General features: G+C 44.2%; 1 protein-coding gene across 4 annotated transcripts in view; it reads left to right on the top strand.

Annotated features, from left to right (window-relative positions):
• Positions 1–15,767, top strand: part of LOC118372930 (cadherin-22) — a 325,996-nt gene that overhangs the window by 276,466 nt on the left and 33,763 nt on the right. For all 4 annotated transcript variants that reach the window (XM_052474027.1, XM_052474023.1, XM_052474025.1 and 1 more), the window contains one exon: positions 55–172. In XM_052474027.1, coding sequence (XP_052329987.1) covers positions 55–172 — 118 coding nt within the window. The remainder of the gene's footprint in view (positions 1–54; positions 173–15,767) is intronic.

Genomic DNA, 15,767 nt, shown 5'->3' with positions numbered 1-15,767 from the left:
AATATGGCTTGTGGCTTGTGTTCCATGCATCTTGATTTCCTTCATCTCTGGCAGCTCATTCACACCATCAGCGTGGTGGATAGGGACGAGCCGCAGTCGGGCCAACGCTTCTCCTTCACCCTGGCTCCGGAGGCCACCAACAACCGCCACTTCACCCTGTGGGATGTCAAAGGTAAGCGGTCAGAAGTCAAAGGACTTCCAGCTGTTACAGAGTCTCTCTGAAGGGTATTCTGAAGGATGATACTGTACATCCTGGTGTCATGCCTCAGACAGTCTTTGAGCCTATCAGTTAATGCTTTTAGAGTTGGCTGTACCGTATGGTCCAACTGTGTAGCATGAAAGGTCATTAACACATTGTGAAATATAAAATGACTGTGGAGCTACACTAACACGTGGCACATGGGAATTTGGTATATGGACACACTGTTTGGCTTAACGTGCCACTGCATTTGAAAACACCACATAAGGACATCCATACAGAGTGGTGACTTTGCCTCCGTCTTTTTTGTTGTTGCAAAACACTGACCCACGTAGCCAAGAGGGATTACATGTTCGCAAGCAAATCCCTCTTTGGAGATGTGTACCTAAGTGAATGTGACACGTGGCTAAATCAAGATTGATCTGACACAGTGAAAATGTCAGGCGAGTGAGCCAGGGAAATGTCAACGCAGGCTGCGGCGCGGTGTAACCCCAGTCACGCGCCAGGGTAGGAGGTCCTGAGTACAGGGAAACATGGGGCTCAGCGTCCGCATGGGTCCACTCACCCCTCCACACAGGCATGCTCGCGCGTTCACATATACGCAGGCAGACAAACACATGCACATGCATAGACACAGGTTATTTGAACCAATCACACATGTATACACACAGAAAAATATGTATGATGGCAGCAAACATACACACACACACACATGCACACCCTTGTACAAACACACACACACTAAAGTATGCTCTAACACAGAGACACACAGTGACTCAGACCTTTTTTTTCTCCTCCCATCTCTCTTGTTTTCCACTGTACTTCTGTTTTCATGGACACGTTTGTCAGATTGGATCTGTCACTTTCTCTCTGCACCATCACGGCTTCACATTGCATTCTGTCTTTGAGCCTTGATACATCAGGACAAACAGACACTCTCTTTTATTTCATCCCCTAAAACTGTTATACTCATTGTTTGTTTGGATGTCTGTAAAGTCTTGGCCATTGAAGAAGGTCTGGAGTTTGAATAGAGACGCGTCTTGCTTTATTATACTGACTGCATTTTCCCTATAGGTAAATATTATTTATGAAGCTAATGAAAGACGTGTGTTTTGTTTTGTCTTAGCTTATCAGTTTTTGTTAATTTACTCAACTGATTACCGTAAATGAACATGAGATTCAATAACAAAAACTGTTCCGTATATATTTCACTCCATTAAAACACACATAATTAGCTTAATCATTTCCCTGTCGCCTCATAAAATACATATTAAAATATACAGACTGTTTCCACAGCACTCGTCAATGCACCTATTAGTGCAATGAAATTCCACTTTATTTTCGATATGTTTAAGGTGGTATTGGCATGTTATTAATGAATACTCTCGGGTACCTATCTCAAAGAATTCAACACCATTGGTAACTACATGGTACTAAACAATTATTGTGTCAATCTCAAAGAAACTAAAGTGTGATTAATATGAAAGTATTATTTCATGAACATTTTAACAAGGAATTTCAAAGTAATTACCTGCTATATGGTTATCATATCATTTCTGAAATAAATGATACAACGATGATGGAGCCTAAGAGCACTGCATCCCTTTTCAGTCCACAATTTCTCTTTTTCAGATAGAAAGATACACTTATGAAATAGGATGCTGAGTAGAGGTCAGAGGGACAATGTCAAAGACATTATGCTCTGCAAAGTTACCGTAACAGGAAGAGTGTACTGCCTCCTGACAGTGCTGTAGCTAAGTCCATAACAGTGATGTCTGCCTCCTGACAGTGCTGTATCTACGTCCATAACAGTGATGTCTGCCTGTAACAGTGCTGTATCTACGTCCATAACAGTGATGTCTGCCTGTAACAGTGCTGTATCTACATCCATAACAGTGATGTCTGCCTGTAACAGTGCTGTATCTACGTCCATAACAGTGATGTCTGCCTGTAACAGTGCTGTAGCTACGTCCATAACAGTGATGTCTGCCTGTAACAGTGCTGTATCTACGTCCATAACAGTGATGTCTGCCTGTAACAGTGCTGTATCTACGTCCATAACAGTGATGTCTGCCTGTAACAGTGCTGTAGCTACGTCCATAACAGTGATGTCTGCCTGTAACAGTGCTGTATCTACGTCCATAACAGTGATGTCTGCCTCCTGACAGTGCTGTATCTAGATCCATAACAGTGCTGTATCTACGTCCATAACAGTGATGTCTGCCTGTGACAGTGCTGTATCTACATCCATAACAGTGATGTCTGCCTGTAACAGTGCCGTATCTACGTCCATAACAGTGATGTCTGCCTGTAACAGTGCTGTATCTAGGTCCATAACAGTGATGTCTGCCTCCTGACAGTGCTGTATCTACATCCATAACAGTGCTGTATCTACGTCCATAACAGTGATGTCTGCCTGTAACAGTGCTGTATCTACGTCCATAACAGTGATGTCTGCCTCCTGACAGTGCTGTAGCTACGTCCATAACAGTGATGTCTGCCTGTAACAGTGCTGTAGCTACATCCATAACAGTGATGTCTGCCTGTAACAGTGCTGTATCTATATCCATAACAGTGATGTCTGCCTGTAACAGTGCTGTATCTACGTCCATAACAGTGCTGTATCTACGTCCATAACAGTGCTGTATCTACGTCCATAACAGTGCTGTATCTACGTCCATAACAGTGATGTCTGCCTGTAACAGTGCTGTAGCTACATCCATAACAGTGATGTTTGCCTGTAACAGTGCTGTATCTACGTCCATAACAGTGATGTCTGCCTGTAACAGTGCTGTATCTACGTCCATAACAGTGATGTCTGCCTGTAACAGTGCTGTATCTACGTCCATAACAGTGATGTCTGCCTGTAACAGTGCTGTATCTACGTCCATAACAGTGATGTCTGCCTCCTGATAGTGCTGTATCTACATCCATAACAGTGCTGAATCTACGTCCATAACAGTGATGTCTGCCTGTAACAGTGCTGTACCTACGTCCATAACAGTGATGTCTGCCTGTAACAGTGCTGTATCTACATCCATAACAGTGATGTCTGCCTGTAACAGTGCTGTATCTACGTCCATAACAGTGATGTCTGCCTGTAACAGTGCTGTATCTACGTCCATAACAGTGATGTCTGCCTCCTGACAGTGCTGTATCTACATCCATAACAGTGATGTATCTACGTCCATAACAGTGATGTCTGCCTGTAACAGTGCTGTATCTATGTCCATAACAGTGATGTCTGCCTGTAACAGTGCTGTATCTACGTCCATAACAGTGATGTCTGCCTCCTGACAGTGCTGTATCTACGTCCATAACAGTGATGTCTGCCTGTAACAGTGCTGTAGCTACGTCCATAACAGTGATGTATCTACGTCCATAACAGTGATGTCTGCCTGTAACAGTGCTGTATCTACATCCATAACAGTGATGTATCTACGTCCATAACAGTGATGTCTGCCTGTAACAGTGCTGTATCTACGTCCATAACAGTGATGTCTGCCTCCTGACAGTGCTGTATCTACGTCCATAACAGTGATGTCTGCCTGTAACAGTGCTGTAGCTACGTCCATAACAGTGATGTCTGCCTGTAACAGTGCTGTATCTAGGTCCATAACAGTGATGTCTGCCTGTAACAGTGCTGTATCTACGTCCATAACAGTGATGTCTGCCTCCTGACAGTGCTGTATCTACATCCATAACAGTGCTGTATCTACGTCCATAACAGTGATGTCTGCCTGTGACAGTGCTGTATCTACATCCATAACAGTGATGTCTGCCTGTAACAGTGCCGTATCTACGTCCATAACAGTGATGTCTGCCTGTAACAGTGCTGTATCTAGGTCCATAACAGTGATGTCTGCCTCCTGACAGTGCTGTATCTACATCCATAACAGTGCTGTATCTACGTCCATAACAGTGATGTCTGCCTGTAACAGTGCTGTATCTACGTCCATAACAGTGATGTCTGCCTGTAACAGTGCTGTATCTACGTCCATAATAGTGATGTCTGCCTCCTGACAGTGCTGTAGCTACGTCTATAACAGTGATGTCTGCCTGTAACAGTGCTGTAGCTACATCCATAACAGTGATGTCTGCCTGTAACAGTGCTGTATCTATATCCATAACAGTGATGTCTGCCTGTAACAGTGCTGTATCTACGTCCATAACAGTGCTGTATCTACGTCCATAACAGTGCTGTATCTACGTCCATAACAGTGATGTCTGCCTGTAACAGTGCTGTATCTACGTCCATAACAGTGATGTCTGCCTGTAACAGTACTGTATCTACATCCATAACAGTGAATTCTGCCTGTAACAGTGCTGTATCTATGTCCATAACAGTGATGTCTGCCTGTAACAGTGCTGTAGCTACATCCATAACATTGATTTTTGCGTGTAACAGTGCTGTATCTACGTCCATAACAGTGATGTCTGCCTGTAACAGTGCTGTATCTACGTCCATAACAGTGATGCCTGCCTGTAACAGTGCTGTATCTACGTCCATAACAGTGATGTTTGCCTGTAACAGTGCTGTATCTATGTCCATAACAGTGATGTCTGCCTCCTGACAGTGCTGTATCTACATCCATAACAGTGCTGTATCTACGTCCATAACAGTGATGTCTGCCTGTAACAGTGCTGTATCTACGTCCATAACAGTGATGCCTGCCTGTAACAGTGCTGTATCTACGTCCATAACAGTGATGTTTGCCTGTAACAGTGCTGTATCTACATCCATAACAGTGATGTCTGCCTGTAACAGTGCTGTATCTACGTCCATAACAGTGATGTCTGCCTGTAACAGTGCTGTATCTACGTCCATAACAGTGATGTCTGCCTGTAACAGTGCTGTATCTACGTCAATAACAGTGATGTCTGCCTCCTGACAGTGCTGTATCTACATCCATAACAGTGCTGAATCTACATCCATAACAGTGATGTCTGCCTGTAACAGTGCTTTATCTACGTCCATAACAGTGATGTCTGCCTGTAACAGTGCTGTATCTACGTCCATAACAGTGATGTCTGCCTGTAACAGTGCTGTATCTAGGTCCATAACAGTGATGTCTGCCTCCTGACAGTGCTGTATCTACATCCATAACAGTGATGTATCTACGTCCATAACAGTGATGTCTGCCTGTAACAGTGCTGTATCTATGTCCATAACAGTGATGTCTGCCTGTAACAGTGCTGTATCTACGTCCATAACAGTGATGTCTGCCTCCTGACAGTGCTGTAGCTACGTCCATAACAGTGATGTCTGCCTGTAACAGTGCTGTAGCTACATCCATAACAGTGATGTCTGCCTGTAACAGTGCTGTATCTATATCCATAACAGTGATGTCTGCCTGTAACAGTGCTGTATCTACGTCCATAACAGTGCTGTATCTACGTCCATAACAGTGCTGTATCTACGTCCATAACAGTGATGCCTGCCTGTAACAGTGCTGTAGCTACATCCATAACAGTGAATTCTGCCTGTAACAGTGCTGTATCTACGTCCATAACAGTGATGTCTGCCTGTAACAGTGCTGTATCTACGTCCATAACAGTGATGTCTGCCTGTAACAGTGCTGTATCTACGTCCATAACAGTGATGTCTGCCTCCTGACAGTGCTGTATCTACATCCATAACAGTGCTGTATCTACGTCCATAACAGTGATGTCTGCCTGTAACAGTGCTGTATCTACGTCCATAACAGTGATGTCTGCCTGTAACAGTGCTGTATCTACATCCATAACAGTGCTGTACCTACGTCCATAACAGTGAATTCTGCCTGTAACAGTGCTGTATCTACATCCATAACAGTGCTGTATCTACGTCCATAACAGTGATGTCTGCCTGTAACAGTGCTGTATCTATGTCCATAACAGTGATGTCTGCCTGTAACAGTGCTGTATCTACGTCCATAACAGTGATGTCTGCCTCCTGACAGTGCTGTATCTACATCCATAACAGTGCTGAATCTACGTCCATAACAGTGATGTCTGCCTGTAACAGTGCTGTATCTACGTCCATAACAGTGATGTCTGCCTGTAACAGTGCTGTATCTACGTCCATAACAGTGATGTCTGCCTGTAACAGTGCTGTATCTACGTCCATAACAGTGATGTCTGCCTGTAACAGTGCTGTATCTACGTCCATAACAGTGATGTCTGCCTGTAACAGTGCTGTATCTACGTCCATAACAGTGATGTCTGCCTCCTGACAGTGCTGTATCTACATCCATAACAGTGCTGTATCTACGTCCATAACAGTGATGTCTGCCTGTAACAGTGCTGTATCTACATCCATAACAGTGATGTCTGCCTGTAACAGTGCTGTATCTATGTCCATAACAGTGATGTCTGCCTGTAACAGTGCTGTATCTACGTCCATAACAGTGATGTCTGCCTCCTGACAGTGCTGTATCTACATCCATAACAGTGATGTATCTACGTCCATAACAGTGATGTCTGCCTGTAACAGTGCTGTATCTATGTCCATAACAGTGATGTCTGCCTGTAACAGTGCTGTATCTACGTCCATAACAGTGATGTCTGCCTCCTGACAGTGCTGTAGCTACGTCCATAACAGTGATGTCTGCCTGTAACAGTGCTGTAGCTACATCCATAACAGTGATGTCTGCCTGTAACAGTGCTGTATCTATATCCATAACAGTGATGTCTGCCTGTAACAGTGCTGTATCTACGTCCATAACAGTGCTGTATCTACGTCCATAACAGTGCTGTATCTACGTCCATAACAGTGATGCCTGCCTGTAACAGTGCTGTAGCTACATCCATAACAGTGAATTCTGCCTGTAACAGTGCTGTATCTACGTCCATAACAGTGATGTCTGCCTGTAACAGTGCTGTAGCTACATCCATAACAGTGATGTTTGCCTGTAACAGTGCTGTATCTACGTCCATAACAGTGATGTCTGCCTGTAACAGTGCTGAATCTACGTCCATAACAGTGATGTCTGCCTGTAACAGTGCTGTATCTACGTCCATAACAGTGATGTCTGCCTGTAACAGTGCTGTATCTACGTCCATAACAGTGATGTCTGCCTCCTGACAGTGCTGTATCTACATCCATAACAGTGCTGTATCTACGTCCATAACAGTGATGTCTGCCTGTAACAGTGCTGTATCTACGTCCATAACAGTGATGTCTGCCTGTAACAGTGCTGTATCTACATCCATAACAGTGCTGTACCTACGTCCATAACAGTGAATTCTGCCTGTAACAGTGCTGTATCTACATCCATAACAGTGCTGTATCTACATCCATAACAGTGATGTCTGCCTGTAACAGTGCTGTATCTATGTCCATAACAGTGATGTCTGCCTCCTGACAGTGCTGTATCTATGTCCATAAAAGTGATGTCTGCCTGTAACAGTGCTGTATCTAGGTCCATAACAGTGATGTCTGCTTCCTGACAGTGCTGTAGCTACGTCCATAACAGTGATGTCTGCCTCCTGACAGTGCTGTATCTACATCCATAACAGTGCTGTATCTACGTCCATAACAGTGATGTCTGCCTGTAACAGTGCTGTAGCTACATCCATAACAGTGATGTTTGCCTGTAACAGTGCTGTATCTACGTCCATAACAGTGATGTCTGCCTGTAACAGTGCTGTATCTACGTCCATAACAGTGATGTCTGCCTGTAACAGTGCTGTATCTACGTCCATAACAGTGATGTCTGCCTGTAACAGTGCTGTATCTAGGTCCATAACAGTGATGTCTGCCTCCTGACAGTGCTGTAGCTACATCCATAACAGTGATGTCTGCCTGTAACAGTGCTGTATCTACGTCCATAACAGTGCTGTATCTATATCCATAACAGTGCTGTATCTATATCCATAACAGTGCTGTATCTATATCCATAACAGTGATGTCTGCCTGTAACAGTGCTGTATCTACGTCCATAACAGTGCTGTATCTACGTCCATAACAGTGCTGTATCTACGTCCATAACAGTGATGCCTGCCTGTAACAGTGTTGTAGCTACATCCATAACAGTGAATTCTGCCTGTAACAGTGCTGTATCTACGTCCATAACAGTGAAGTCTGCCTGTAACAGTGCTGTAGCTACATCCATAACAGTGATGTTTGCCTGTAACAGTGCTGTATCTACGTCCATAACAGTGATGTCTGCCTGTAACAGTGCTGTATCTACGTCCATAACAGTGATGTCTGCCTGTAACAGTGCTGTATCTACATCCATAACAGTGATGTCTGCCTGTAACAGTGCTGTATCTAGGTCCATAACAGTGATGTCTGCCTCCTGACAGTGCTGTAGCTACATCCATAACAGTGATGTCTGCCTGTAACAGTGCTGTATCTACGTCCATAACAGTGCTGTATCTATATCCATAACAGTGCTGTATCTATATCCATAACAGTGCTGTATCTATATCCATAACAGTGATGTCTGCCTGTAACAGTGCTGTATCTACGTCCATAACAGTGCTGTATCTACGTCCATAACAGTGCTGTATCTACGTCCATAACAGTGATGCCTGCCTGTAACAGTGCTGTAGCTACATCCATAACAGTGAATTCTGCCTGTAACAGTGCTGTATCTACGTCCATAACAGTGATGTCTGCCTGTAACAGTGCTGTAGCTACATCCATAACAGTGATGTTTGCCTGTAACAGTGCTGTATCTACGTCCATAACAGTGATGTCTGCCTGTAACAGTGCTGTATCTACGTCCATAACAGTGATGTCTGCCTGTAACAGTGCTGTATCTACGTCCATAACAGTGATGTCTGCCTGTAACAGTGCTGTATCTACGTCCATAACAGTGATGTCTGCCTCCTGACAGTGCTGTATCTACATCCATAATAGTGCTGTATCTACGTCCATAACAGTGATGTCTGCCTGTAACAGTGCTGTATCTACGTCCATAACAGTGATGTCTGCCTGTAACAGTGCTGTATCTACATCCATAACAGTGCTGTACCTACGTCCATAACAGTGAATTCTGCCTGTAACAGTGCTGTATCTACATCCATAACAGTGCTGTATCTACGTCCATAACAGTGATGTCTGCCTGTAACAGTGCTGTATCTATGTCCATAACAGTGATGTCTGCCTCCTGACAGTGCTGTATCTATGTCCATAAAAGTGATGTCTGCCTGTAACAGTGCTGTATCTAGGTCCATAACAGTGATGTCTGCTTCCTGACAGTGCTGTAGCTACGTCCATAACAGTGATGTCTGCCTCCTGACAGTGCTGTATCTACATCCATAACAGTGCTGTATCTACGTCCATAACAGTGATGTCTGCCTGTAACAGTGCTGTATCTATGTCCATAACAGTGATGTCTGCCTCCTGACAGTGCTGTATCTACGTCCATAACAGTGATGTCTGCCTGTAACAGTGCTGTATCTAGGTCCATAACAGTGATGTTTGCCTGTAACAGTGCTGTATCTACGTCCATAACAGTGATGTCTGCCTGTAACAGTGCTGTATCTACGTCCATAACAGTGATGTCTGCCTGTAACAGTGCTGTATCTATGTCCATAACAGTGATGTCTGCCTGTAACAGTGCTGTATCTACATCCATAACAGTGATGTTTGCCTGCAGTGCTCTACGTCCATAACAGTGATGTCTGCCTGTAACAGTGCTGTATCTACGTCCATAACAGTGATGTCTGCCTGTAACAGTGCTGTATCTATGTCCATAACAGTGATGTCTGCCTGTAACAGTGCTGTATCTAGGTCCATAACAGTGATGTCTGCCTCCTGACAGTGCTGTAGCTACGTCCATAACAGTGATGTCTGCCTGTAACAGTGCTGTAGCTACATCCATAACAGTGATGCCTGCCTGTAACAGTGCTGTAGCTACATCCATAACAGTGAATTCTGCCTGTAACAGTGCTGTATCTACGTCCATAACAGTGATGTCTGCCTGTAACAGTGCTGTACCTACGTCCATAACAGTGAATTCTGCTTGTAACAGTGCTGTATCTACATCCATAACAGTGCTGTATCTACGTCCATAACAGTGATGTCTGCCTGTAACAGTGCTGTATCTATGTCCATAACAGTGATGTCTGCCTCCTGACAGTGCTGTATCTATGTCCATAACAGTGAATTCTGCCTGTAACAGTGCTGTATCTACATCCATAACAGTGCTGTATCTATGTCCATAACTGTGATGTCTGCCTGTAACAGTGCTGTATCTACATCCATAACAGTGCTGTATCTACGTCCATAACAGTGATGTCTGCCTCCTGACAGTGCTGTATCTATGTCCATAACAGTGATGTCTGCCTCCTGACAGTGCTGTATCTATGTCCATAACAGTGATGTCTGCCTGTAACAGTGCTGTATCTACATCAATAACAGTGATGTCTGCCTCCTGACAGTGCTGTATCTATGTCCATAACAGTGATGTCTGCCTCCTGACAGTGCTGTATCTATGTCCATAACAGTGATGTCTGCCTGTAACAGTGCTGTATCTACATCAATAACAGTTATGTCTGCCTCCTGACAGTGCTGTATCTATGTCCATAACAGTGATGTCTGCCTGTAACAGTGCTGTATCTATGTCCATAACAGTGATGTCTGCCTGTAACAGTGCTGTATCTAGGTCCATAACAGTGATGTCTGCCTCCTGACAGTGCTGTAGCTACGTCCATAACAGTGATGTCTGCCTCCTGACAGTGATGTATCTACATCCATAACAGTGCTGCATCTACGTCCATAACAGGGATGTCTGCCTGTAACAGTGCTGTATCTACGTCCATAACAGTGATGTCTGCCTGTAACAGTGCTGTATCTACATCCATAACAGTGATGTCTGCCTGTAACAGTGCTGTATCTAGGTCCATAACAGTGATGTCTGCCTCCTGACAGTGCTGTAGCTACGTCCATAACAGTGATGTCTGCCTGTGACAGTGCTGTAGCTACATCCATAACAGTGATGTCTGCCTGTAACAGTGCTGTATCTATATCCATAACAGTGATGTCTGCCTGTAACAGTGCTGTATCTACGTCCATAACAGTGCTGTATCTACGTCCATAACAGTGATGCCTGCCTGTAACAGTGCTGTAGCTACATCCATAACAGTGAATTCTGCCTGTAACAGTGCTGTATCTACGTCCATAACAGTGATGTCTGCCTGTAACAGTGCTGTACCTACGTCCATAAAAGTGAATTCTGCCTGTAACAGTGCTGTATCTACATCCATAACAGTGCTGTATCTACGTCCATAACAGTGCTGTATCTACGTCCATAACAGTGATGCCTGCCTGTAACAGTGCTGTAGCTACATCCATAACAGTGATGCCTGCCTGTAACAGTGCTGTAGCTACATCCATAACAGTGATGTCTGCCTGTAACAGTGCTGTACCTACGTCCATAACAGTGATGTCTGCCTGTAACAGTGCTGTATCTATGTCCATAACAGTGATGTCTGCTTCCTGACAGTGCTGTATCTACATCCATAACAGTGATGTCTGCCTCCTGACAGTGCTGTATCTATGTCCATAACAGTGATGTTTGCCTGTAACAGTGCTGTATCTAGGTCCATAACAGTGATGTCTGCTTCCTGACAGTGCTGTAGCTACGTCCATAACAGTGATGTCTGCCTCCTGACAGTGCTGTATCTACGTCCATAACAGTGATGTCTGCCTGTAACAGTGCTGTATCTACATCCATAACAGTGATGTCTGCCAGTAACAGTGCTGTATCTACGTCCATAACAGTGATGTCTGCCTGTAACAGTGCTGTATCTACATCCATAACAGTGATGTCTGCCTGTAACAGTGCTGTAGCTACGTCCATAACAGTGATGTTTGCCTGTAACAGTGCTGTATCTACGTCCATAACAGTGATGTCTGCCTGTAACAGTGCTGTATCTAGGTCCATAACAGTGATGTCTGCCTCCTGACAGTGCTGTAGCTACGTCCATAACAGTGATGTCTGCCTGTAACAGTGCTGTAGCTACATCCATAACAGTGATGTCTGCCTGTAACAGTGCTGTATCTATATCCATAACAGTGATGTCTGCCTGTAACAGTGCTGTATCTACGTCCATAACAGTGCTGTATCTACGTCCATAACAGTGATGCCTGCCTGTAACCGTGCTGTAGCTACATCCATAACAGTGAATTCTGCTTGTAACAGTGCTGTATCTACGTCCATAACAGTGCTGTAGCTACGTCCATAACAGTGATGTCTGCCTGTAACAGTGCTGTAGCTACATCCATAACAGTGATGTCTGCCTGTAACAGTGCTGTACCTACGTCCATAACAGTGATGTCTGCCCGTAACAGTGCTGTATCTATGTCCATAACAGTGATGTCTGCCTGTAACAGTGCTGTAGCTACGTCCATAACAGTGATGTCTGCCTGTAACAGTGCTGTATCTACGTCCATAACAGTGATGTCTGCCTGTAACAGTGCTGTATCTACGTCCATAACAGTGATGTCTGCCTGTAACAGTGCTGTAGCTACGTCCATAACAGTGATGTCTGCCTGTAACAGTGCTGTATCTACGTCCATAACAGTGATGTCTGCCTGTAACAGTGCTGTATCTACGTCCATAACAGTGATGTCTGCCTCCTGACAGTGCTGTATCTACATCCATAACAGTGCTGTATCTACATCCATAACAGTGCTGTATCTACGTCCATAACAGTGATGTCTGCCTGTAACAGTGCTGTATCTACGTCCATAACAGTGATGTCTGCCTGTAACAGTGCTGTATCTACGTCCATAACAGTGATGTCTGCCTGTAACAGTGCTGTAGCTACGTCCATAACAGTGATGTCTGCCTGTAACAGTGCTGTATCTACGTCCATAACAGTGATGTCTGCCTGTAACAGTGCTGTATCTACGTCCATAACAGTGATGTCTGCCTGTAACAGTGCTGTATCTACGTCCATAACAGTGCTGTATCTACGTCCATAACAGTGATGTCTGCCTCCTGACAGTGCTGTATCTACATCCATAACAGTGCTGTATCTACGTCCATAACAGTGATGTCTGCCTGTAACAGTGCTGTATCTACATCCATAACAGTGATGTCTGCCTGTAACAGTGCTGTATCTACGTCCATAACAGTGATGTCTGCCTGTAACAGTGCTGTATCTAGGTCCATAACAGTGATGTCTGCCCTGACAGTGCTGTATCTACATCCATAAGAGTGCTGTATCTACGTCCATAACAGTGATGTCTGCCTGTAACAGTGCTGTATCTATGTCCATAACAGTGATGTCTGCCTGTAACAGTGCTGTATCTACATCCATAACAGTGTTGTATCTATGTCCATAACAGTGATGTCTGCCTGTAACAGTGCTGTATCTACATCCATAACAGTGCTGTACCTATGTCCATAACAGTGATGTCTGCCTGTAACAGTGCTGTATCTATGTCCATAACTGTGATGTCTGCCTGTAACAGTGCTGTATCTACATCCATAACAGTGTTGTATCTACGTCCATAACAGTGATGTCTGCCTCCTGACAGTGCTGTATCTATGTCCATAACAGTGATGTCTGCCTGTAACAGTGCTGTACCTACGTCCATAACAGTGAATTCTGCCTGTAACAGGGCTGTATCTACATCCATAACAGTGATGCCTGCCTGTAACAGTGCTGTAGCTACATCCATAACAGTGAATTCTGCCTGTAACAGTGCTGTATCTACGTCCATAACAGTGATGTCTGCCTGTAACAGTGCTGTACCTACGTCCATAACAGTGAATTCTGCCTGTAAAAGTGCTGTATCTACGTCCATAACAGTGAATTCTGCCTGTAACAGTGCTGTATCTACATCCATAAGAGTGCTGTATCTACGTCCATAACAGTGATGTCTGCCTGTAACAGTGCTGTATCTATGTCCATAACAGTGATGTCTGCCTGTAACAGTGCTGTATCTACATCCATAACAGTGTTGTATCTATGTCCATAACAGTGATGTCTGCCTGTAACAGTGCTGTATCTACATCCATAACAGTGCTGTATCTATGTCCATAACTGTGATGTCTGCCTGTAACAGTGCTGTATCTACATCCATAACAGTGTTGTATCTACGTCCATAACAGTGATGTCTGCCTCCTGACAGTGCTGTATCTATGTCCATAACAGTGATGTCTGCCTGTAACAGTGCTGTATCTAGGTCCATAACAGTGATGTCTGCCTCCTGACAGTGCCGTATCTATGTCCATAACTGTGATGTCTGCCTGTAACAGTGCTGTATCTACATCAATAACAGTGATGTCTGCCTCCTGACAGTGCTGTATCTATGTCCATAACAGTGATGTCTGCCTGTAACAGTGCTGTATCTATGTCCATAACAGTGATGTCTGCCTGTAACAGTGCTGTATCTACGTCCATAACAGTGATGTCTGCCTGTAACAGTGCTGTATCTACGTCCATAACAGTGATGTCTGCCTCCTGACAGTGCTGTAGCTACGTCCATAACAGTGATGTCTGCCTGTGACAGTGCTGTAGCTACATCCATAACAGTGATGTTTGCCTGTAACAGTGCTGTATCTATATCCATAACAGTGATGTCTGCCTGTAACAGTGCTGTATCTACATCCATAACAGTGCTGTATCTACGTCCATAACAGTGCTGTATCTACGTCCATAACAGTGATGTCTGCCTGTAACAGTGCTGTACCTACGTCCATAACAGTGAATTCTGCCTGTAACAGTGCTGTATCTACATCCATAACAGTGCTGTATCTACGTCCATAACAGTGATGTCTGCCTGTAACAGTGCTGTATCTATGTCCATAACAGTGATGTCTGCTTCCTGACAGTGCTGTATCTACATCCATAACAGTGATGTCTGCCTCCTGACAGTGCTGTATCTATGTCCATAACAGTGATGTCTGTCTGTAACAGTGCTGTATCTAGGTCCATAACAGTGCTGTATCTACATCAATAACAGTGCTGTATCTACATCAATAACAGTGATGTCTGCTTCCTGACAGTGCTGTATCTACATCCATAACAGTGATGTCTGCCTCCTGACAGTGCTGTATCTACATCCATAACAGTGCTGTATCTACGTCCATAACAGTGATGTCTGCCTGTAACAGTGCTGTATCTGTCCATAACAGTGATGTCTGCCTGTAACAGTGCTGTATCTACGTCCATAACAGTGATGTCTGCCTGTAACAGTGCTGTATCTACATCCATAACAGTGATGTCTGCCTGTAACAGTGCTGTAGCTACATCCATAACAGTGATGTTTCCCTGTAACAGTGCTGTATCTACGTCCATAACAGTGATGTCTGCCTGTAACAGTGCTGTAGCTACATCCATAACAGTGATGTCTGCCTGTAACAGTGCTGTATCTACATCCATAACAGTGCTGTATCTATATCCATAACAGTGATGTCTGCCTGTAACAGTGCTGTATCTACGTCCATAACAGTGCTGTATCTACGTCCATAACAGTGATGTCTGCCTGTAAAAGTGCTGTACCTACCGTCCATAACAGTGAATTCTGCCTGTAAAAGTGCTGTACCTACCGTCCATAACAGTGAATTCTGCCTGTAAAATTGCTGTATCTACATCCATAACAGTGCTGTACCTATGTCCA

Source organism: Oncorhynchus keta, chromosome 21 (assembly GCF_023373465.1).
Source record: "Oncorhynchus keta strain PuntledgeMale-10-30-2019 chromosome 21, Oket_V2, whole genome shotgun sequence".
Taxonomy (NCBI): Eukaryota; Metazoa; Chordata; class Actinopteri; order Salmoniformes; family Salmonidae; genus Oncorhynchus; species Oncorhynchus keta.
This window is presented reverse-complemented; position numbering and strand designations above follow the sequence as displayed.